Source organism: Sturnira hondurensis, unplaced genomic scaffold, assembly GCF_014824575.4.
Source record: "Sturnira hondurensis isolate 20B ecotype Veracruz unplaced genomic scaffold, ASM1482457v3 Scaffold0016663, whole genome shotgun sequence".
NCBI lineage: Eukaryota > Metazoa > Chordata > Mammalia > Chiroptera > Phyllostomidae > Sturnira > Sturnira hondurensis.
In genome coordinates, this window is record NW_028089294.1 from 15,973,608 (window position 1) to 15,998,600 (window position 24,993).

At 46.9% G+C, this 24,993-nt stretch overlaps 2 protein-coding genes across 3 annotated transcripts in view; one reads left to right on the forward strand and one right to left on the reverse strand.

The window, feature by feature from the left end:
• Positions 1 to 2,926: 2,926 nt before the first annotated feature.
• On the forward strand, positions 2,927 to 13,575 carry ADGRF3 (adhesion G protein-coupled receptor F3). The gene is made up of 14 exons (XM_037066867.1): positions 2,927 to 3,010; positions 3,982 to 4,042; positions 4,409 to 4,549; positions 5,006 to 5,179; positions 5,668 to 5,883; positions 6,577 to 6,786; positions 7,775 to 7,918; positions 8,066 to 8,262; positions 8,666 to 8,845; positions 9,687 to 11,069; positions 11,511 to 11,552; positions 11,635 to 11,697; positions 12,149 to 12,207; positions 13,251 to 13,575. The coding sequence occupies exons 1-14, from the start codon at positions 2,927 to 2,929 to the stop codon at positions 13,270 to 13,272; spliced, it is 2,976 nt and encodes a 991-aa protein (XP_036922762.1). The 3' UTR covers positions 13,273 to 13,575.
• A 4,234-nt stretch (positions 13,576 to 17,809) lies between these two features.
• HADHB (hydroxyacyl-CoA dehydrogenase trifunctional multienzyme complex subunit beta) overlaps positions 17,810 to 24,993 on the reverse strand; it is a 36,096-nt gene continuing 28,912 nt past the window's right edge. For both annotated transcript variants that reach the window (XM_037066764.1, XM_037066763.1), the window contains exons 13-16: positions 22,189 to 22,276; positions 21,755 to 21,829; positions 20,865 to 21,029; positions 17,810 to 18,375 (exon numbers count right to left, since the gene is read on the reverse strand). In XM_037066764.1, the coding sequence (XP_036922659.1) occupies positions 18,340 to 18,375; positions 20,865 to 21,029; positions 21,755 to 21,829; positions 22,189 to 22,276 (364 nt within the window). In that variant the 3' untranslated portion in view covers positions 17,810 to 18,339. The remainder of the gene's footprint in view (positions 18,376 to 20,864; positions 21,030 to 21,754; positions 21,830 to 22,188; positions 22,277 to 24,993) is intronic.

A 24,993-nucleotide genomic window follows, 5' to 3' on the forward strand; every position in this document is an offset into this window, starting at 1 on the left:
CGGAATTACAAACTGGTGTAGCCACTATGGAAAACAATATGGAGTTCTCTCAAAAGTTTAAAAATAGAGGGAGTTCCAGCCAAGATGGAGGAGTAGGTAGAAACACTTCGCTTCCTCACACAACCAAAAGGATAACGACCAATTTAAAAACAAAAAGCAACCAGAAGTGCCAGGAAATAAAACATCTGACCACCAAGGAGATAAAGAAACACTCATCCAGACCAGTAGGAGGGGCGGAGATAGGCAGCAGGGCTGGTGGAGCAGATGGTCTCACATCTCCCTGTGGATAAACCAGGAGGAACAACTGGGGAGTGAGACAGACCATGCAACCCAGTTCCAGTGCTGGGAAGTAAAGCCTCAAAGCTTCTGACTGAAAACACCTGTGGGGGTTGAAGTAGCGGGAGAAACTACCAGCCTCACAGGAGAATTCACTGGAGAAACCCACAGGGTCCTAGAACATACACAAGCCCACCCACCTGAGAATCAGCACCAGAAGGGCCCAATTTGCTTGTGGGAAGCAGGGGAAGTGATGGAAAGCAGGGTGAGAGCCAAGCAAGTGGCACTGTTCCCTCTCAGACCCCTCCTCCACATACGGCATCACAGCGCAGCGTGGGGGTGACCCTGAAGTGGGAAGTGGGAGGAGAGAATGGGGCGAAAATTACAGGGAATAAGAAGCATACTTAGCAGGAACAAAACAGACAGGGGGAGGTTAAGAACAGTATAGAAAATGGAGAAGCCAAAGAACTTATGTGTACACTCCATGAAAATGAACAAAGTTGGTGGGGGGGTGGGGGAATGTTGGAGGGTAGGCTGTTGCAGGGTGAAGGGGAATAAAGAAGAGAAAAAAGGACAACTGTAATAGCATAATCAATAGAATATACTTTAAAAAAACTTAAAAATAGAACTACCTTATGATCCAGCAATTCTACTTCTGGATATTTATTGGAAGAGTTCCAAAACACTGATTCGAAAAGACATGTACATCCTTTATTCATTGCAGCACTATCAGTAGTGCATAAGGCCGGTCCAGAACATATCCAGACATGTGATATGAAAAATAGAGACGTTTGTTGAAAATACAAGACACGAGATGCATTGTACATAGGACAATGACACCTCAGTCCCTTCCGAGTTATGACTTCCTTGAGGAACTCTGGTTTGTTGGTAGTGGTTTGGATCAAGCCATTAGCAACTGCAGCACGATGTTCCTTCTGCTCTGGTAGCAGAAGCTGCAGAACAAATTTTGCCACGACACGTTTCATGCCAAGATCCTGAGTCAAAATCTCGGACACAGTAGTTTCTGGAACCCCCAGATCAGCTTCTAGTTCTCACACTGTCATTCCCCAGTCTTTGCTGATTGTAGCCTGTACACTTTCAACATTCTCAGGCGATCAGCTTGTGGCAGGCCTTCCAGAACGTGGATCACTGTCAACAGATTCTTGACCATCTTGGAAGCATTTGCACCACACTTTTATTTGCCCTGCACTCATGGCCAAAAGGCTTCTGAATCATCTGAATGGTTTCCGTGAAGGAATGTTCGAGTTTAATGTGAAATCTGATGCCGATTCATTGCTCTACTCACTCAGTCATTTGAATGAAACACACAGGACACATGTTCTCTCAATGGCATCTACTGCCCCCACCGACTAGTACAATGAAGTCGTCATTGTTCACGCATGTGCTTTCCAGTCCACTCTCCTTGGCTGCCAGGTTACATTGATGTCACACAAACTATTCTTGTTACATTAACAATGGCTGGACTTTTTCTGGGTATACAATGGAATATTACTTGGCTATTAAGAAAGAGTGAAATCTTGCCATTTGTGACAACATGGTTGAACCTAGAAGGTACTATGGTAAGTGAAATAAGTGAGACAGAGAAAGACAAATATCATATGATTTTCCATATGTGTGGAATCTAAAAAGCAAAATAAACAAAACAGAAACAGACTCATAGATACAAAGTACCAAGGTTACCAGGTGGGAGGGGGCTTCGAGGGCTGGGCGATAAAGGTGAAGATATTAAGGAGTACAAAGGGACAGTTACAAATTAGACACATGGACAGAAAGTGCAGCACAGGGAACACAGCCAGCAACATTGTACTAACTGTGTAGGGTGCCAGGTGGGTACCAGACTTATCAGGGTAGCCACTTAAAAGTTATATAAATGTCTAGCCACTAGGCTGTACCCCTGCAACTAATATAATATTGAATGTCAACTGTAACTGAAAAATTTAAAAAAATAAAAAGAATAGCCCCTTATGCAATCATCCAGCTACAAAGAGGCTGTCTTTTGCCTTTGCCTTCTCATCACAAAGTTACATCTTTTTCAAATGTCTAATTTATTTCCTTTCTGGCTTCTGGGTTTCATGTCTTGTTCAGAAATGCCTTCTTCACTTCAAAATTATTTTGTGAAATTACGGGGTAATTTCTCCTAGTATTTTCCCAGATCTTTTGTTACACTGAAGTCTCTGTCTGGAAAGTATCTGAGGAGAGCCATCAGCTCTCATGTCTGTCTCTTCTAACCGTGACTCTGTGACCCATGATCCAGCTTCCTGGGAGCTCCAAAGAATCCAGATTTTCCCGGATCCTCGGCGATGTGACTGAACCTGACCTACTGACACATTGCTGCTGGTTGTGACCTTGGACCCCTAAATCCTCTCCTGCTCGCTAGTCCTGCTCGGTCCAGACCCCAGGGGGAATCTGGGCAGACTCTCAGCGGGGCGGGTGGGCTCCAGGTGGGCTCGCACAGCGATCTGGACGCCCACTGTCTGGGTCTGGGGTGGCAGCACTTCCTCTGTGAATTGGGCCCCGGCTCCCTTCCACTGCTCCCTCCCATCCCACCTGTGCCCTGCCCCCAGCTCCTCTCCAGGAAATTTGCATCCTGCGGCAGAGGGAAGGGCTCTGCAGGACTGCTTCGCCAGCCATGGTCTGCTCAGCCACCCCCGTGCTCCTGCTGGCCATGACTTTGCCCCTGGTGGGATCCCCAGGGACCCCCGTGTCCCAACCTGTGAGTAACACTTGGGTGAGGGCCCCAGGAGGGTCTGCAGAGGCAACAATGAGGACATCGGGTGTGAGAGGCAGTAAAGGTGTGGGATGAAATGACAGGTGGAGGGGAAAGGACTTAAAAAAAAAAGAGGCTGGGTTATTATAAGGTCTCCGAGAGTTCAGTCTGTATTCCAGAGTGTGGGGGCAGCTTCGTTTCTTCCTTCGAGTCCCTGGGAATCCTGGGGACACCGGCTGCACTTCCAGTCAAGCTTGCAATTTAAACATGAAAAAAGAAACTTCCAGGATTTGGGGACTATTGGCACAGAGGAGAGGAAAGAATCTGAGGGAAGGCAGCCGAGACTCGAGTCTCGAGTGTACTTTTTTATACATGTTTGCTCCCACGTGGCTTCTCTGCCTCTGTCTCCATCCACATCCTCATCTGTATCCCTGTTTTCAGCTTGATATCCACATACACGCACAATTTTGAGCATCAGGGAAGTTGGTGAGGAACAGTTTCCAGGAACCAAGGGCTGCGGGAGACTGCCTCTGCTCACCCCAGTGGCAGGCCCTATGGAGGGAAGAGAAGTTCCCAAGCCCCTGGGCCCCAGCCAGCTGTGACCAGCCCTCCCCTCCCCCTGGAGCAGCAGGCCCAGCCACTTCAATTAGCCTAGAGGCCCAGGGACCGGGGAACTCAGGAAGGAATTAAGCAAAGTATGTTGACTCTCCAGGGTGTGCCTGGCTCCTGGGTTCAGGCTCTGGCGGGTCCCTGGAGCTGCATCTCTTGAACCTGCTGCCAGAAGCCTACTTCCCCCTCCTGATTAATTCCAGGCAAAAAATAAAAATATAATTTTAAAAGGAGGCCCTTCCAAGAGACTATGTCATGCCAACAGATTCGCCAGGCTGGCCCCTGGGCCACTTGGGGAAGAAGGTGTCCCAGACAGAAACCTGGGGCCAGCCTCTCCTCAGAGGTCTCTCCTCTGTGCTCTGTTCTAGGGACCCAGTCTGGCAGGAGGGGAGTCTGGGCAGCGACTGGACCTCGAGAGTGGAGCAGGCGGTGAGTGGATGGAAGAAGAGGAGCAGGAGCAGGGAGTGGGGCAGGAAGAGAGCCCTGGGAAAGGCTGCAGGTGGAAGGAGAGGACCAGACCCACGTTGGCCCGTCCGCCCTGTCTCCAGCTGTGGGGCCTTGGGAAACTCCTCCGTCCCTGAGAGCCTCGTCTGTGAGATGGGGGTTGTTGGGAGGGTGACAGAAAGCGGGTGTGCCGCAGCTAGATGAGGAGTAACTGTCCCTGAGTCCTGGCTGTGCCTGGAAGGGCTACGGGAGGGGGGCCTGCTCCGGGGTCCTGGCAGTGACCAGCTGGGCATGGGAACTGGCCCACGGCCTCTGGGCCCCTCCTCTCCAGCGCCAGCTCTTCTCCTGTAGAATCGGTCCTGGCCTCCATCTATGTGCAGCTGGACGTCTCCAGCGAGATCTGGCTGGCCGCTCTCTCCAGGCCCTTGACTCTGCCCCCCACCCCGGCTTCCTCTTCCCCAAGAACTCTCACTGGCCTCAGCCTCACAACAGGTAGGGGGAACTCCACTGGGTCCTGCCTCTTGGGGCACCAATGGCATGAGAAGAGGGCTCAGAGCGAAGGGAATATGGGCCTCCCAGCTCCCTGGCAGCCAGCTTGCCTGCTGTGCTCTCCATTTCCTGGAGGGTCTGCGTGGCCCAGCCCCTCCCTCACTTTCCTACCAGACAGACCCTTCCCCTCCTGCTTCATGTCCCCATCTTGGGACAGAGGGCCCAAGGGGCAGGTGGTGGGGAACCTGGACTTCTCACCCCGACCCCAGGCGCCTTTGGGAGTGCATGATCTCCGCTGCATCGAACTCTAGCTGAGGAGGCAGTCCAGGCTGTGCCCTTGACTTTGGGATTGCTCCAGACACCCAGCCCCAGACCTCTCGGGCATCTGGTGGTGGTTGGTCCTGCCAAGGTGGCCTTCTCAGGCAGCCTGCCCCCTTCTGGCTCCCTTCCCTGTCACAGAGTGCACCACCAAGCCCGATGGGTTTACCTACTGTGCTTGCCTGCCTGGATACCAGTGGAATGCCAGTGTCTGCTCCCATCATGATTCTTGCCATTCCCCCTACAACCACCAGCCCTGCAGTTGTCTTGTCCTCAGCTCTCCGGAAGCTGGGTACTGCCAGTTGCTGCCACCTGGTGAGGAGAGTGGAGAACTCAGCAACCACTGGGCCCAAGTGAAAGAAACCTTCCCTGTGGGTTTTTTTTTTTTTTCCTCGCTGACTCCTGTATTTCTGCCAGCTGGCCCAAGCCCAGAGGCTCCTCTGGGTGGGAGAAGATGCCAGCCATCACAGCAGATCACAGGCTCCCAGCTCGGGACCTGACTAGTGAGACTAATGAGCAACAGGGCTCTGAAGACACCCCCCCCCCTCCCCAACAAGGAGAGAAAGTTTCCCCACTGGGTCATAGGTCAAAAAGGTTCCCTGTTTGGTTTCTGGTGACAGATGGGTCTTCCAGGCTGGACCACAGCAGCCACACCCCTCCAGGGAGGAAATAAAATAAAAAATGCTAGGTGGGGAGGGAGCGAGGAGGGGTAGGAGTCCAAAGATGGGGAGTGCCACAGCTTAGCTGCGTGGGGGCCCACGCGTTCCAGCTGCAGTGAGCCCCTGTCCCCTTTTTCCTTTCAGTCCCGGGCACCCTGAACCTGAACTCCTGGCTGCAGATGCCTGGCGACATGCTGAATTTGACCCTCTTCACGAGCCAGGAGACCACCAACCTGAGCTGGTTCCTGCAGCGCCGCACAGGGAGCCCCATTCTCCTGCAGCCAGGGACACAGGTTTCCCTGACCTCTAGCCAAGGCCAGACTATCCTCAGCATCTTCAACATCTCCCACAAGTGGGAAGGTGGCGGCCTGTCCTCCCCTCCTCCTCTCTCTTCCCTTCCGCTTCCTCCTCCCCTTCTCCTTCTTCCTTCCTTTATTCTCTCCTTTTCTGTTCCCTTTTCATCTTTCTGCTTATTTATTTTGGGGAAGTAAAGTCTTTATTTAAAAGCTAAATAAAGGCTAAATTTAAAATGAAGATTTATAAAGGAAGAATGCTGAAAATACGGTCTCGATTTTAAGTGAGAACAGACAAGTTCTTTTCTTCCAGCTGTTGAAACGGTAGGGGATGGTGTAGGAAGGGCATCTGTTGGAGGGGAAAAGGTTCACTTTATTTGTTTTTCTTTTAATATTTTATTTATTTTTAGATATAGGGAAGGGAAGGAGAAAGAGAGGGAGAGAATTGTCCATGTGCAAGAGATGCATCTATTGGTTGCCTCTCATCTGTGCCCCAACCTGAGACAAAGTCTGCAACCCTGGCACATGCCCTGACTGGGAATCAAACCCGTGACCTTTCGGTTTGCGGGACGGTGCTCAACCCACTGAGCCACACGATCAGGGTGAGACAGGTTCACTTTAGAATTCATGGCCACGAGCTAAAAAACAAGGGTCAGGAGCCTCTTCTATTCTCTTCTTCCTCCTAGAAATCCTCTGGGGGCAGGGATCTCTCTTGCTGTGGTTAAGCAGAGCCTAGACTAAGAAGGCCCTGTGTCTGCAGGTGAGTACGTGTGCTGCTTTGAGGCCCAGGGATTCAGATGGGAGCTGTACCAGGTGGTGAGGGTGCCCCTGCAGGCGGCGGATGTCACTGGACTTCCAGACCGGCTCTCCCTCTCCTGTGCCACCTCCCCCGGCTTCCAGCTGAGCTGCTGCATCCCCCTCACGCTGCTGGGCTACGAGGCTTCCTGGAGCCCTGGAGAGGGCGGTGAAGGTACGAGAATGGGCCGGCTGTCTGGGGAAGAGGAGGGGGCAGCTTGTCTTCTCCGACTCATTGAAGCAGAGGCACAGTTCAATGTAGGAGTTCAAGTCCAAGTCCAACACAGTTTTTTACCTAACAGAGCAGTGATTTTCAACCTTTTTCATCTTGTGGCACACATAAACAAACTACTAAAATTCTGCAGCACACCAAAAAATATATATTTTTTGCGATCTGACAAAAAATGGGTATAATTTTTTTAATGTTTTTTAAATTTTTTATTTATTTATCTTTAGAGGGGAAGGGAAGGAGAGAGGGAGAGAAATCTCAATGTCTGGTTGCCTCTCATGCGTCCCCTGCTGGAACTGGCCTGCAACCGAGGCATGTGCCCCGACTGGGAATAGAACCGAGATTCTCTAGTTCTCAGGCCCACGTTCAATCCACTGAGCTACACCAGTCAGGGCAAAAATGGGTATAATTTTGATTCATTCACACCAGACAGCTATTGTAGTGTTGGCTGTTGTCATTTTTTATTTGACAATCTAAAGGAAAAGAGGTCAGGGTCCCCGACTAGTCAGGTAACATGTATTTTAAAAAATCCTGTGGCACGTCAGTTGAAATTCTCTTTCCAATTGAGAATTGAGCAATCCCAATTCCATCAATACGGTAAGAACCGCATGGGCGTAGATAGCGTCCTGCTGAATGCTTTTAGCCACACATCTCGTTACTCGCCCCAAGGTTCATTTAGTGATAGTTCCATTTTACAAAGAAGGAAACTGTCCCTAAAGTCCCCAGGCTAGTTAGCGACACTTGGGGGCCTTCCCCCAAATCCCAGCTCTGCCTTCAGTGATTTGATGCCCACATACTACTCTGCTTTTGCCCACTGCTTAATCTACTTCTGAAATTGCTAGAAAAACTGAACCAGCAAATTGGGGCCTGCTGGGTTCAGGGTTGGCTCCTGGCCTAGTAACCGACAGTATCCTTTCTGCCATCTCACCCTCAGCCTCCTTATCCAGCCAGCCAAGTGAGCAGTGCCTTGTGCTGGCCATTCAGCACTGCCCTGCAGCTGACACCACGTACACTTGTGACCTGCAGAGCCCAGGACTGACCCCTCTCAGAGTCCCAATCTCCGTCACCATCATCCAGGGTACGTGGGGCTTATGGTCCAGCTGGCCCTGGGAGCTCTCCCTGGACACCCCCTGCCTGGGCACCGTGGCCAAACTCCAGAGCCCGCTTTGGGCTTCCACCCCAGGGAAGGCTCAGCTTAGCTGCGGCTTCTGATGTCACTCCTCAGATGGAGACGTGACCTGTCCTGAGGACTCTGCGGTTGTTGCCTGGAACGTCACCAAGGCTGGCTATGTGGCACAGGCCCCATGTCCCGTGAACAGGACGGGTGTGGTGAGGAGGACGTGTGGGCCCAGTGGGGTCTGGGGGCCCATCCATGACAGCTGCACAGACACGGGGCTCCATGCCTTGCTTCAGAGAGCCCAGGTAGAGCTCCTGGCCTCGCGGCCCGCATGTTACTCCCTCCACAACCTGCCCCTTCCTCGGTCGGGACCCAGCCCTAGACTCCTTTCCTCCTGAGGCCCAGCCCAGAAGTTGCTCAGCTTCTCTGAATTGAAGCCCTAGCAGAGCCAGGAAGTAGGAGTGGGGCCTGAGAGTGGCCAGGACTCTCGTGGCAGTGAAGGTGCTATCCCCAAACCTTCCCTATCTAGGATCCCTGCCACTACCATGGGTGTCAGCTCTATCCACAGGGCTCACTCTGTTCTCTGCTCCCTGATCCCCTGGGAGGGGTGTGGCTCTGGGGAGGAACGAGTTGGATGGGGGAGAGGTGGCCCCTTTGGTGCGGACTCACCCCCCCTCACCAGCCCCACTGCTGTCCTGTCTATCTCAGCTGCTGTGGGCAGGCCAGGGCTGCCCTGCTGAAGAGGTGTCCCAGAGCCTGGCAGAGCTGCTGGAGCAGACAGCGGTGGTGAGCTCGCCCTCTGACTTGCTGGCACTGCTGGGCACCATGACATACCTGGCCAAGGTGGTGGCAGACACCGGAATACAGCTTCACCGCAGTGCCCTGGAGGTAAAGTCTCTGAGCCACAGCAGGTGCCAGCTGGGTAGAGGAGGCTAGTTTTTCACCTTTGGGCACTTCTGTCCCTCTGACATCACCAGGGGCTGTCAGACGACAGATCATTCCCGTGGTCTACCTCTCCTCTTAGACACCAGTGTCTAAGGCCATGGAATGTGGAGAAGGCTTGATGTTGAGAACACATGCGAGATTGAGGACGGTGTGTGCAGACGTGAGTTTAGAGGCATACGTTCACACACAGCTATGTAGATATGACATGACTTCCCCCTATACACACCCATGCACACACAAGCGTCTGCTAGAAGATACTCAGACACAACTGGCTTTACTGGACTCCCCTAAACCAGCACTCAATATAGGCACTAGGCTGCAGCCAAAAGAATAACTTGGGGCTAGGACATTGCAGGCCCCTCATGTCTGGGAAGAGGGGTCGCGTGTTGGTGTACAGACATGTGCGTGCCTCTCTAGTTCAGGACATTGTGCTCTCTATTACCATTCCTGCTTTTTAAACCAGTAGAGGTCAAGAAATTGAAGAAGGCCTCCATAGGGCCTGGCCAACCCCAAGGGTTGAAGGGGGAAGAAGAGTTGTTGGATGGAGGGGTGGGATGAGCTTCAGGAGACCACATACTCGAAGAGGCTCCAGTGGTTAGCTGAACGGTGCCCCCATTCTTCCTATGTAGAAACTCCCCCTTCAGAGGCCTGTCTTCTTTTCCCTCTCCTTCTCCAACCTTGGGTCTTGCAGTGAATGAGGAAAGGTAGGCTTGGGGGCTCATGCACCCTAGTGCCCCGGCTCAGTGCTGAGGGCACTAGCATTCCTCTCTGTTGGCCGCCACAGGCTCTCCTGAAAACCACCGACAAGGTCCTAGACATGGACAGCAGCTCTCTGTGGACTGCGGCCCAGGTGCAGACACCCTCGGCGAGCTCAGACCTCCTGCTGGCTGTGGAGACCCTGGCGTGCCGCCTGCACCCACAAGACCACCCCTTCACCTTCAGCTTGCCCAACATGCAGATGCAGACCCAGCTCCTCAGCCCCACACTCCCTGCTAAGTGGAGAGTCTCCTTCTCCACTCAGCCGCCACTGCAGGCACTGATTCCCAGACACTCACTGGCCCCACTGGTTACTGGTAACAATAACATCACCATGACTGGCCTGGTGCTGCGCAAGCTGGACCACCTTCTACCCTTGAACTATGGACAAGGGCTGGGGGACTCCCTCTATGCCACTCCTGGTCTGGTCCTCAGCATCTCCATCATGGCAGGTGGCCAGGCCTTCAACCAGGGAGAGGTCATCATGGACTTTGGGGACAGAGATAGTATCCTTCACTGTGTCTTCTGGGACCACCATCTCTTCCAGGGTAACGGGGGCTGGTCAGAGGAAGGGTGCCGGGTGCAGCCAGCCAGTGCCGGCTCCGCCACACAGTGCATCTGCCAGCACCTCACTGCCTTCTCCATCCTCATGTCCCGACACACTGTTCCAGAGAACCGCACTCTGGATCTGCTGAGTCAGGTGGGCTTGGGGGCCTCCATTCTGGCACTGCTCATGTGCCTGGGTGTGTACAGGCTGGTGTGGAGAGTCGTGGTACGGAACAAAGTTGCCTACTTACGCCACGCAGCCCTACTCAACATGGTGCTCTGTCTGCTGGTCGCAGACACCTGCTTCCTGGGAGCCCCACTGCTTCCTCCAGGGCCCACAAGTCCGCTCTGCCTGGCTGCTGCCTTCCTCTGTCATTTCCTCTACCTGGCTGCCTTTTTCTGGATGCTGGCTCAGGCCCTGATGTTGGCCCACCAGTTGATCTTTGTCTTCCATCAGTTGTCCAAGCGCCGAGTACTCTCCCTCATGGTGGTTCTCGGCTACCTGTGCCCCATGGGGTTTGCAGGTGTCGCCCTGGGCCTCTACCTGCCTCGGGGGCAATACCTGGGGGAGAGGGCATGCTGGCTGGATGAGAAGGGAGGGGTGCTCTATACCTTTGCCGGGCCGGTGCTGGTCATCGTGGGCCTGAATGGGCTGGTGCTAGCAGTGACCGTGCTGAAGTTGCTGAGACCTTCGCTGTCAGAGGGACCCCAGGCGGAGAAGCGCCAAGACTTTCTTGGGGTGATCAAAGCCCTGCTCGTCCTCACACCCATCTTCGGCCTCACCTGGGGGCTGGGCCTGGGCACTCTGCTGGAGGATGACTCCGCAGTCCCTCACTACATCTTCACGATTCTCAACACCTCCCAGGTGGGTGGTGACGAGGTGGCTGTGCTTTGTGCCATGTAGATGTTCTAAGTCACTGCCAGTCCCTTCTCAAGGTGCTGTCACGGTGGAACAGAGGAAATATAGCTCAGGAATTTTGGAAGGCATAGGCTTGGGTCCCAGTTCCTCCACCGACTGGCTGGATAACTGGACAAATCCCTCTGAGCTTTGGTTTTCGTATCTGTGAAATAATACCTGGTGTTGCCAGAGAAGCCAGGGAGTTGTCAGCACCCAACGCTTTGATAGTCCCTTTGCAACTGTAGCAGCAAGACCAGCACCAAAAGGGTCCTGTACCCCAGTGATGCTGACTGTACGGAAACTCGAGTAAGACGAGAGGACAGAGGCAAAGGAGGAGGGAAGGGAATGGGTGGATTGCGGTCGATTCCTTCCTCCTTGACTCACTTACCCCCTTCTCCTTCATTTCAGGGTGTCTTCATCTTATGGTTTGGTTGCCTTATGGACAAGAAAGTGAGTCTGCCCACCCCATCCCGCAGACTCACAGCCAAAGGCAGGGGCTTCGGCTGCCACAACCAGGCATTTCTCTCTGCAGGTACAACAGGCTTTACTCAGACGGTTCTGCCGCGCACAGCCCCCCAACTCCACCATCTCCCTGGTGAGTTGCTGCCTTCAAATCCTTCGTCACCCCGAGAGCAGGTTGGAAGCAGGTCACCCACAGCCTTTCCCTGGGGAGATGGGCACCCCCAGAGGTTGAGAGAAGACTGGGGTCATTTTCTAGAATGAGCATGCTCCAGGCTCCAGCTGTCCACAATGCAGAAAGCAGCCGATCAGGAAAGTCAGAATCAGGTGCCCCAGTTCCCGATCGCAACCTGGACTCCCGGTGGCTCTCTCATCCCTGGTTTCCCCATCTGACCATCTGCCTCCCATTACTATTGGGTGGGAAAGGATAGGATCAGTAGGCACAGTCCTCACTGTAGCTAAGATCAAAGCACCCCCTTACTGCAGGCCCCGAAGGAGGGCAGGTGAGAATGTGAAATGGACATAACCTTGTCAAAGGCGAGTGGGCAACGATCGCCCTGCAGCTGGGCCTTTTCACCCCTCCTTAGGCCACCAATGAAACCCACAACCTGCAACACAGCAAAGGAAGAGGCGAAAATGCTGCTAGGTGAGGATGAAGCGGCGTGAGCGGCGTGAGCAGCGTGAGCAGCTTCCTGGCAAAGCTCTCGACAGAAAGCTCCTCTCCATACACCTATCCCAGCCCAAAGCGGGGGGAACAGATTTTGCTACGGTAGACATTTCTCCATGAGCTGGGAAGGTGAAGGCCTTAGCGATCACATACAACAGCATCTGCTGTTGCTTTCCCAGAAAGCTGGAGGGAGTTTGACCACCAACAGCCCTTGACTCAGTTCACTCTGAAAATTCCTTTTCACACTACCAGACATTTAATTACCCTGAAAAATCCTTGTTTGTTTTTCCTTCAAGATTTTACTTATTTATTTTCAGACAGAGGGGAAAGGAGGGAGAAAAAGAGGAAAACATCGATGTGTGGTTGCCTCTTGCGCGCCCCCTACTGGGGACCTGGCCCACAACCCAGGCCTGTGCCGTGACTGGGAATCCAATCAGCGACCCTTTTGTCCTCAGGCTGATGCTCAATCCACTGAGCCCAATCAGCCAGGGTAATTTTAAAAAATTTTGTTTTGAAGGAATTAGCATTGGTGAGCTTGTTGTCCAGAGGAAGGGCGATCTACAAAGGTGGGGCAAGCTTTCCTTTTACTGGGCCAGAGCTTCTGGGGAACCATACAGAGACCCCATGTTCCCTCCGAGGGAGTTCAGGGTATATGCTTGAACCCACCAAGACCTTGAACCCATTAGGACAGGCTTCAGTCAGACACCCTGAACCCTTCCCTGCTCCCAGAGCTCAGCCCTCCGGAAAGCCAGGCTATGTGTCCATCAGCCACACTCGTTCCTCCCACACTCACCTGTCGTGCCCTTAAACCAGCCCAGCAAGAAGAGCGAGTCAGACTAGCTAAAGCTCTCTAACGAATGGACCAGGCATTGCTGTCACATTATCAAGATATCAGAGTTTAAAATAATCGCAAGTAAAACGGTCTCACCCAGTCTCTAACTCACCAACAGTTTATGTTACAGGTATAGTTGATAAACCTGGTTTTAACTACTCAGTGATTTCTCATTATTTCTTCTCTACAGTTATGAAGAAAGGACGGCTTAACCGAAGAAAGGAACTCTGATCTTCCAAGCATTAGAGGCGAAAGGCAGAATTTGGTTTGTTTATTGTCAAAGTTCAAGAAAAGGTGAAGCTGATGAGCCCCTTTCTTTCAGATTTAAACATATCAACATAAAAGTCTGTGTGTCAACTTGTGCGTCTACACAGAGTCACTGACATGAACACATTTGAAGGAAGGTGCTGTAAATTTTAAAGTAGGAGAAAAGACGACAAACACATTTAAAAGTGACAGGATCCAGCTAAGGCTAGACACAGAGAATAAAGATTTAAGAAAAGCCTCTAGCAGACACCAAGACATCTAGCTGAATTAATTTACAGAATTCACAATAGATAGTGACAGGATTCCAAAGAACTTTTAAACTAGATAAATGAAACAATTTTGATACATGAATCTTTGCGAATCACAAATTTCATGAATATTTTTATAAAATGAAATGGGGAGGTTTTTCTGTTGGAATAAAAATGAATACTGCATACTGTTGAAAACGTTTTTCTTACCAACACTGTACGTTCACTTAATGATTTGTGTGAATATTTAAATTTTCTATAAACCAACCCAAACATTTCTCTAAGTAGATTCGATCGTTCTCTCAAACAGAAGGTATCGAGTCACCAGGGCAGTTGGGATGTTTCTAGGCCTAGGGCTCGTTGCGGCCCCCCTGGGGTGGGGGGCAGGCAGCCCCTGAAACAGGGGAGACTTTCCTTGCTGGTTTCCCTGGCATCACAGACATGTCTCAATGTGACTATCACTTCGTTAGTATTTACAGTCTTGATGTTTTTCATTTATGAAATTAGTTTCAGAATAATTCAAACAATACACTTTGGAAGCAGCAGACACTCCTGAGAATGCTTTGTAGAACTATGTTCTCATTTTCCTTCTCAAACGACTGCACACACTCAGCGCATGCTCTGCTGGTAAAAAAAAAAATGCACTTCAGAACTGGTAAGTGAAATGACATCAAGCCTTTGCTCACTTGGCTCTCACCACAAAAAGAAAGGAGGGACCGAAAAAGGGGGCTCTGGAAGTAACTGTGAGATCAAGCAGCGATTCCATTTCTGAAGAGATGGCTTAAGGGAGTAATGGACAAGCAAACAGATAAATGCACAAAGGATGTGCGTTGCACTGTTTACATCCTTAGAGAGAGGCACCAATCAGGGCGTATGGATACAGAGGACTGCTGTGTGGTCACTAGAAATGATGTATAGCTCCACCTCCTGACATGGAAAACGTTTAAGCTATACAGCTATGTAAAACAAAAGGGGCCAGAGCAGCATTATACTGGGCAATTTTGCACCACACGTCCAAATAAATACATATGCATTGAAAAAAAGAGATATCAAACTATTAATAGTGGGTATCTTTACTTGATTTTTTTCATCTTCTCACTCTATGGCTATTGCATTCTTTTACAAATAAGCATGCATTTTTATATTAGAAATATAATGAAATGATTTTTTAAAATGTTCTGTTGAACATTTTGCATATTTAAAAATAGAAACTTGTGCCTGGACTGTGTGGCTCAGTTGGTTGGAGTGCCTTCCCATAAACCGAAAGGTTGTGGGTTCGGTCCCTGGTCGGGGTGCATGTGGGAGGAAATGGATGTTTCTCTCACATTGATTTCTCTCTTTCTCTCTCTCCTCCTCCTTCCTCTCTAAAGTTAAAAACAAAAAACGAAAAACAAAAAAACAAACTGGCAAGTGAAGAAACAAAATGCCCTCTGGAATTTAGGTTTGTATGGAGTGTGGGCTCTATTAGGGTCCCCAAGAAAGCTCTGAGCCCCCTATTTGGAGCTCTGCTTTGGGAATCAGTTCTGTTTGGTCACTGGTGGTCCATAAAGTATGGAAGGAAAAAGAACTCCTAGCTGAGTTGGTTGCAGCTACAAACATTGCCAACACGTCTAAATGTGGCTTCTCCTTCACAATGTTTCAGAATAGTATTTCTACTACTTTTGTCCTTCTACTCACACAGTCTCCTGTTTCCTCTCTATCAGTGATCCCTCTTCATCGAAAAAGCAGAATGTATCAGGTCAAGTCCCAAATAAACTACAGCGGACACAAGCAGAGGGACCTCCGAGCCATCCATTAAAATCTGAGACAGGCTGGGAGACCCTGATACTGCTTTTCACCCTTCAAGAAAGACCAGAACTTGAGAGGCTTGGAGGAATCAGTACAACTCAGAAAGGGTGGGGGAAAAGATGGGCTGAGAACTAGGATTCTTCTCTCTGGAAAGCTGGACACAAAGAGGGTAAGAATTTCAGTCTGTTTTGTTGGTTGCTGTAGCCTCAGCGTCTAGAATAGCGCTGGACACATAACAGGCACTGGATAGATTTTTGCTGAATGAATGAACTACATAGACCATGGGAAGAACACGAACTTTTACTCAGAATCAGACCATCAGGAGCAAAAAGGTGGGCCAGGGATGGGGCAAAGAGGGAAGCAAACCTTTTAAAATTTGAATGAAAATGAAAGAGGATGAGGGAAAATAAAAGCTCCACTCCCAAATAAGTTATTTGGTGGAGCAGAGGATCTAATTAAAGTTTTACATGAAAAAGAGACACTTAAGCTGGGATCTTTAACATTATGCAAGTTTATCTAAGAATGGAGGCATCTATAATAAACAACACACCATGTCAGTGAAAATACTTGGCTTACTCTTACACATATGGAATGTTTTGAAACAGTATGTAATTGTGCAAAGTTGGGTGAACCTATGACTAACCTCAGAACCATGACAGAACCTGAGCGCCACTGAAGCTGGGTGCGCCTCTCCAGCCTGATTCCACTGCCCCCACCCACAGGTACCCTCTGTTCTGAACGTTTCCCTTACCTTTTTTCTAAAACCTGTTTTTAACGGCAGGGAAATGCACATAAAATTGATCACTTTAACCATTTTTAAGCACACATTTAGTGGCGTTTTAAGTGCATTCACACTGTCATGCAGTTACGCTCTGGACTTCTTTTCATCTTTCCAAACAGAGGCTCTGCAGACACTGAACAACTCGTTCTCCGTCTGGCCCCTGGCAACCGGCATTCTACTTTATGTTTCTGTGAACTCAGCTGCTTTCGACGCCTCACATAAGTGGAATCACACAGTATTTGGGGGGTGTGTGTGTGTGTGTGTGTGTGTGCACTCGCGCGCACGTGCGACTGGCTTATTTCAGTCCGAGTAACATCCTCAAGGTTCATTCCTGTTGTAACTGTGACACGATTGCCTTCTTTTGTAAGGCTGTGAAGCATTCTATCGTATGTCTATTATTGTGTTGTTCTCCATATGAACTCTGAACCCACCTTTGCCTCACCCTGCACGCACATTTTGTTTATGTACTGATGGGATTTGGGCAGCTTCTACATATGGGCTGCTGTGAATGACACTATGAACACAGATGCATAGCTACTTCTTTAGACCCTGCTTTCGATTCTTTTGGAGATATGAGCACACCTAGACATGGAATTGCTGGACCCCATGGTAATTCTACTGTTAATTTTTTGAATAAATGGCATCCTGTTTTCCACAGTGGCTGCACCATTTTACATTCCCACCAACTGTGCACAAGGGTTCCCATTTCTCCACATCCTCACCAACACTTACTACCCTCAGGTGTTCTGACAGTAGGCATCATAACATCTACCAGCAAAAGTGGGAAGTGGTATCATAGTTCTGATTTGCATTTCCCTATTGATTAGTGATTTTGAACAACTTTTCATGAGCTTATTGGTCAATCGTATATCTTCTTTAGAGAAATGTCTATTCAAATTCTTTGCCCATTTTAAAATTGAGTTGTTTTATTTCTGGTTGTTGAATTGTAGGATTTCCTTAAATATCCTGAATATTTAGCCCTTACTGAATATATGATTTGCATATACTTTTCTCCCATTCCAAAGGTGACTTTTCACTCTGTCCTTTGATGCAGTTTTCAATTTTGATGAAGTCCAATTTACCTATTTCTCTTTCCTGTGCTTTTGGTGCCATAACCAAGAAATCAGTGCCAAATCCAATGTCATGTAGCTTTTCCCATTTTCTTTTAAGCGTTTTATAAGTTTAGCTCTCATATTTAGGTCTTTGATTCATTCTGAGTTAATTTTTGCATATGTTGAAAAGTAGAGGTCCCACCTCATTCCTCCGCATGTGAATATACAACTCTCCCAACACGATTTGTTGAAAAGACTGTCTTACCCCATTAGTTTTTGTTGTTGTTATGGTTTAAGTCTTCACCTGAGAATACGTTTACTGATTTTAGGTTGTGGGTTCATTCGATCCCTGGTCAGAATGCGGATGGGAAGCTTCCCTCTTTCTCTAAAATCAATAAACATATTTTTTAAAATTAAGAAAAAATAGACTTACGTTAGTTGAGCAATGGAGGGGTGAGGAGGGAAGGTGTCATCCTAAAACAGGTCCCCCGTCCCTAGCAGCTCCATGGCGGACTAAAATGGTTAGAAGTGACAAAGGAAGACTTAAAGGCAAAACCTGCTCCTAAGCCAAGAGAACCACCTTTTGTCTCAAAAAATAAAATAAGGCAAACAGTTCTCTAATACGTCTCCACTTTATTAAGGTTAACCAACACAGTATTTATGTATCTAGATATTTACTGTAAGTTTTCAGTGATGTTTACATTCCAAATTACCTTTCCATAATTAAGTTAATTTAGGCACATTGGTTTGCATTTTATAGAAAATACTTAGCTTTAGGTCACAAATAGGAATGAATATAATTTGCAAATGTTACAAAGATGATTCCAAATTTCAGCTAACCTCTTTCCCAAATTGCGACCACTTGTTTAGTCTTTAATAAAAATACAGAACAAAGACAAATGCTTCAATATAGCACGTGTGAGATTCTGGCGACAAAGAAATCCCTGAAGGAGCAGTAAGCCGTGATTACTGGAAAGCTCAGAACACTGGGAAGGCTTAATTGCAAAGTATTGAGCAGAAGGCCACAGATTTTGGTTTCCTAAGAGGTGCTAGAAACTACAGATGTCACTTAGTGGTGCATTGAAATGGCATTGCCTAGTGCAAGTGTTGCACAGAAGCTGCAGGCCACCGCTCCTCGATCCATTACTTCGGGTAAGCTTCCACTATCATTGCATGGCCCTGTGAAGGAAAGTATTCAGTTAGAGCAGTGAGCGAGGAGTCCAGCCAGTACAGAGGCATCCAAGGACAAGGGGGAAAGTTCAGCTTTGGAGTTTGGTGTTGGCTCTGCCATTCAAATGCTGTATGATCCTGGGGAAGCCATTCTGATCCTCAAGTCCGTCTACAGAGGGGAGCTCATGGTAGCCACTTCATGGTGTTTCTGTGAGCACTAAATTAGGTAGCATATAATACACACACGCACACATTTCTACACATCCACGTCCATGCATCAGTGTGCACACTGCAGTCTGTCTAGCAGAGCTGGATTCCTGGCAGATGCTCCATAAGTGGTTGCTCTCTAAACGAGATGCCACGGGGGGCTTTTTAGCTGCACAAAAATAACCATAATATAAGGAATGCCAACAACAGTAAATTTCTAGATTAGAAAACTGAGGCTTTGAGAGGTTAAGTAACTCATCCAAATCCTCAACATTATTAAACAACAGGGCCAGGGTCTGAAACCAGGTCTAGACAATTCCGAGGGCTCTTCTTCACTACTCTCCTCAGATGCAGGTGCCCCGAGGGCCCACAAAGGTAAGAGGGTAGAGAAATCCCTTCTCTAGCACTCTGCACAGTGCTGCGCACGGGTTACCTCCCTAGCTGAAACCAAGCATAGAAATTTATACTTTCATGAATCTAAATCCTATCTGACATTCAGTCATTCTATCTTTTGGACTGTGATCAAACCAGTTAATAGCTTAACTGACACCCTGCTACTTGGCTCAATGCAATACTCATAAATATTTAAGAAACTTGCTACATGGTGTCTGTCCTCAATTGTATACACTATAGCTCAAAACAAATGATGAAACACCTTGATACAGGGACAAGGAAACAAAAAGAACAGGGATGCAAAGCTTTGACTGACTTTGGGTTACCCTAGCAAGGCCCATGACGAGGCAGAAACTTTCTTCTCTGGCTTTATTTAAAATGCATTGGCTTCATGCCCCAAATCTTTCTGGTTGCTCTGGATCGGTGGTTCTCAACTAGAGGTGATTCTGCTCCTTACCCTCCCCAGAGGACACTTAGTAATGTCTGGAGATACTTCTGCTTGTCCCAACTATGTGTGTATGGGAAGGGGAGTGTTGCTACTAGTATTTAGTGGGTAGGGACCATGCCAAACATCTTACAACACATAGCACAAGCCCCCACTACAGAGAATTACCTGGCCCAAAAGGTTAATGCTGCTGAAGTTAAGAAACCCTGCCCTAGATTCACAGTGATGGATTCCTCCTCTGATCTAGTCGTGCTCGTATCTCGTTTGGCTCTTGATGAACAATGCCAAGTGCAGTCTGGTTTCTAAGATGCATCATCCTTCTCCTCACTACACTATAACCTTCTAAAAGGTACTAGGTATTATTCTCCGTTCACCCCCAAAAGCATTCAGTATTGTGTTTTTTACACTCCCTGTGTTTTTTGCGAGACAAAAAAGCAGGGAACGAACGCTGCAGAACGGAGAACGTTCGCCTGTCTGAGCTGGCCCCGCATGCAGCGCTGTGCACCAGCTGTCTCTCCGTCTGGGTCTGGGACAGAAAGGGAGGAGGGAGGGCTCGGGCCCTAACTGACGGCGGCTTTCTGTAAGAAAGTTACCCAGGTTAAAAAAGGTTTTGATCGTGAAGTCTAAGTGTTCCAGGCTATAAATGACCCCTTCTTTCTTCAAAGGCTCTGAAGAAATGCCACAGAAGCTTAAAAATGTAAAATGTTTATACCTTTACATATCTTATTTATTTATCTTGATTAGCCACAGGAAGTTTCTGTAATCTGAAGGGAAAATCAAATGTTTCCATCAAGGTTAAAAAAAAAAAGATTACAGCCAGCTTTCCTTGGATTCTGTTCCCAGAATGAAATGCTATAGCGGGTAGGAAATTGTTCCTTCCTGTACCCCAAATAAAGCAGGTAAAAAAATCTGTAGAATAATATAATTTCTCTCAGTTAAATAGCAATAAATTATCCAGAGGTAAATTAGTTCTCCAATTAAGGCACTGTTCAGTTCTCAAGAAAGACAGTTTATCTCCTGGAGAGATTCTGTAGGTAAGTTTCATACAGATAAATGACTAGACAAATGAATAGAAATTTATTCTTAAAGAAGAAAACAAAGTATGAATAATGAGTAGTGAGGGAATTATAGGTGATCTAAGTTTTTTTATATACTTTTATATTTTCCATAATTGCCATAAACAGCACATACTACTTTTATAAACAAAAAATATAAGCATTATTTTAGGAAAAAATAGCTTGGATTTAAATAGCATCTTCTTTCCAAAGGACTATCAGAACTAAAGATGTACCTGCCCACCACCCCCCCCCCAAAATAGGCTGCTTCTTTTTTGGTTACATGCCATCAGAAATATTGTTCTGAAAATGCTTCAAAATAAACCAAATCAAACATTCTTGGATGAGCTTGTTTTTTTCCCCCAGACAATGACTTTCCAGAAGCTTCTGTGACGTACCTGCCCTCCAGCGGCACACGCAGCCACCAAACCAAACTGGCCTCCTTCCTTCCGTAATCTGTTGGCAGCTGCCATGACCAACCGGACGCCAGTGGCTCCGAAAGGGTGTCCGAGGGACAGCGACCCACCCCAGTTGTTAAACTTCTCCAAGGGAGGAGTTCCAACCTGGCTCAAATAAAAACAGACACAAATATAAGGATGAGTTTACTAAAAACAAGAACTAGACCAGGCCCTTAGTAATAAGAAGTAACAGAACCAGAGAAATAACTATAAGACACACCACAAATTATTTTACTACAAAAGAAAATTCTAGGTCAATTCTGAAAGCCAAGGGTCCATTTATTTTCCTTCCTCTCTCTCTCTTCCTTTATTTTTTGATGGGATGTCTTTCTTCATAGATTTTACCTCAGTGGCCCCCAATTTTTTTTTAGATTTTATTTATTTACTTTTAGAGAAGGAGAGGGAGAGAAGAACAGAAGGAGAGAAACAGCAATGTGCAAGAGATACACTGATCGGTTGCCTCTCACACATCCCAACTGGGGACCTGTCCTGCAACCCAGGCAGGCCAGGGAATGTGCCCTGACAGGGAATGGAACCAGAGACCCTTTGGTTCACAGGCCCGCACTCAGTCCACTGAGCCACACCAGCCAGGGCCAAATTTTATGTATGTGTTTTGTTTCTTTTTTATCTAACATTTGAATAAGAATAAAAAACAACCTGAAACTTTGCTTTTGATTTTTTCTAAAGAATTTTGCAATTAAGAAAGATCAATGTAACATGAAATCCTTCATAAGAGAAACTTTCCACTTCATATTTTTACTGGCAGGTAACTAAGCTCCAAATATTGAAATGCTCTGGAAGGTCAAGCCTGTTTTTAATCAGAAACTTACCTTGGCTTTTCTACCCATGTAGTTTTGTGCAAACCAATCAGAATCCATGGCTTTAAAATTAGCCAAAATCTGACCCTAGAAGGGAAAATAATGAAACAAGGACGTTGTCACCAATGTCTCTCGAGGTCTTCTTTTACACAAGTTATCTAACTTTAAAGTTGAGCAAATTTTTAACTTTTAAATCAGTCTTCACTGAAAATCTTCTAAAGAAACAACTTGGTGCTTTTGAAGGGCGTGTAAGCAAGAGCCTCAAAAGGTGTGTTTCCACCACTGTCCACATGGCCCTGGATTCGCGCCCCTGCACCCTGCCAGCAGCATCAGCCCTTCGTCGACAAAGCTCCGCTTCCACTTTATGCGTATTACTAACCACACCCTGCACCCTCCCACAAACCTGACCACACTTTTTATTATCATAGCTCTTTAACGTGACTTACTGAGAAAGCTTCATGAAATTCAAAAGCATCAATATCATTCATGGTTAATCCTGCCTTTTCTAGAACTTTTGGAGTAGCATATGTTGGTCTGAAAAGAAGAAAAAAGTAGTATGTTAGAACTTTAACTTTTAACCTAAGAGCACATTCCCATTCCCCAAACTGAGATTTACACAGGCTTTATTATTTTTTTAAATTTATTTTAACTGTTGATTCAAGTACAGTTTTCTGTCTTTTACTCCCATCCCAGCCCATGCCCCCAGTGCTCTCCACCTCCTTCCCATTGCCATGCCCCTAGTTTTTGTCCATGTGTCCTTTAATACTTGTTCCTGTAAACTCTGCCCCTTTTTCCCTGAAATTCCCTCCCCTCTCCCCTCTGGTCACTATCAGCCTGTTCTCTATTTCAGTGTAGGTTATATTTTGCTTGCTTACTTGTTTTGTTGTTTAGGTTCCTGTTAAAGGTGAGATCATATGGTATTTGTCTCTCACCATCTGGCTTATATTGCTTAGCATAATGCTTTCCAGTTTCACCCATGCTGTTACAAAGGGCAAGAGCTCCTTCTTTCTTTCTGCTGCATAGAATTCCATTGTGTAAATGTATCAGTTTTGGAGTCCACTCATTTACTGATGGGCACCTAGGTTGCTTCCAGCACTTGGTTATTGTAAATTGCCCTGCTATGAACATTGGGGTGCATAGGTTCTTTTGGATTGGTGTTTCAGGGTTCTTAGGATATAATCCTAGCAGTGGAATTGCTGGATCAAAAGGCAGATCTATTTTTAGTTTTCTCAGAAAATTCCATACTGTTTTCTGCAGTGGTTGGACCAGTCTGCAATCCCACCAACAGTGCACTAGAATTCCCTTTTCTCCACAACCTCTCCAATACTTGTTTGTTGTTTTGTTTCTGATGGCCATTCTGACTGGTATAAAGTGGTATCTCACTGTGACTTTAATTTGCATCTCTCTGATAGCTAGTGATATTGAGCATCTTTTCATGTGTCTCTGGATCCTCTATATGTCCTCGGAAAAGTGTCTGTTCAAGTCCTTTGCCCAATTTTTAATTGGGTTGCTTGTCTTCTTAGAGTGGAGTTGTGTAAGTTTTGTATATTTTGGAGATTAAACCCTTATCTGAGGTATCACTGGCAAATGTTTTCCCATACAGTTGGTTCTCTTTTTATTTTAACACAGTTTTCTTTAGCCGTGCAGAAGCTTTTTATTTTGATGAGATCCCATTTGTTCTTTCCTTTATGTCCCTTGCTCTAGGGACAGATCAGTAAAAATGTTGCTCCGTGAAATATCTGAGATTTTCCTATGTTCTCCTCTAGGACTTTAATGGTGTCATGGCTTATATTTGAATCTTTTACCCACCTTAAATTTATTTTTGTGTATGGTGTAAATTGGTGTTCAAGTTTCATTTTTTTGCATGTAGCTGTCCAGTTCTCCCAACACCATTTGTTGAAGAGGCTATTTTCACTCCATTTCATGTTGCTGCCCCCTTTGTCGAATATTAATTGACCACAGAGACCTGGGCTCTCTGTTCTCTCTGTTCCACTGTTCCATGTGCCCGTTTTTATGCCAGAACCGAGCTATTTTGATTATAGTGGCCTTGTAATACAGTTTCATATTGGGTATTGTGATCCCTTCTACTTTGCTNTTCATTTTTTTGCATGTAGCTGTCCAGTTCTCCCAACACCATTTGTTGAAGAGGCTATTTTCACTCCATTTCATGTTGCTGCCCCCTTTGTCGAATATTAATTGACCACAGAGACCTGGGCTCTCTGTTCTCTCTGTTCCACTGTTCCATGTGCCCGTTTTTATGCCAGAACCAAGCTATTTTGATTATAGTGGCCTTGTAATAGTTTCATATTGGGTATTGTGATCCCTTCTACTTTGCTCTTCTTTCTCAAAATTGCAGCAGCTATTCAGGGTTGTTTATGTTTCCATATACATTTTTGAAGTGTTTGTTCTATGTCTGTGAAATATGCCATTGGTAGTTTAATAGTTATTGCATCGAATCTGTAAATTGCTTTGGGTAGTATGGACATTTTGATGATGTTAATTCTTCCAATCCATGAACATGGTATATATTTCCATTTGTTTGTGTCTTCCTTGCTCTCTTTCTTCAATCTTGTGTAGTTTTCTGCATACAAGTCTTTTACCTCCTTGGTTAGCTTTATTCCTAGGTATTTTATTTTTCTTTTTGCTATATCGAATTAAATTTTTTTTCTTGATCTCTACTTCTACTCTTTCACCGTTGGTATACAAAAATACTTTGATTTCTAGATATTGACTTTGTATCCTACTGTTTTGCCAAATTCATTTATTAGGTCGAGCAGTTTTTTGATGGAGTCTATAGAATTTTCTATGTACACTATCATGTCATCTGCAAACAATGACAGTTTTGTTTCCTCCTTTCCGATCTGCCTTTTATTTCCTTTTCTTGTCTGATCACTGTTGCTAAAACTTCCAATATTATATTGAATAGAAGCGGTGGAAGCGGACAACCTTATCTTGTTCCTGATCTTAGTGAAAAAGATTTTACTTTTTGCCCATTGAGTATGATGTTGGCTGTTGGTCTCTCATATATGGCCTTTATTATGTTGAGGAATGCTCCCTCTATTCCCACTTTGCTGAGTGTTTTTATCATAAATGTGTGGTGTACCTTATCAAATGTTTTTTCTGTATCTATTGATATGATCATGTGATTTTTGTTTTTGCTTTTGTTTGTGTGATGTATTACAGTTACTGATTTGCGAATATTGAACCATCCTTGCATCCCTGGGATAAATCCCACTTTGTCATGGTGTGTG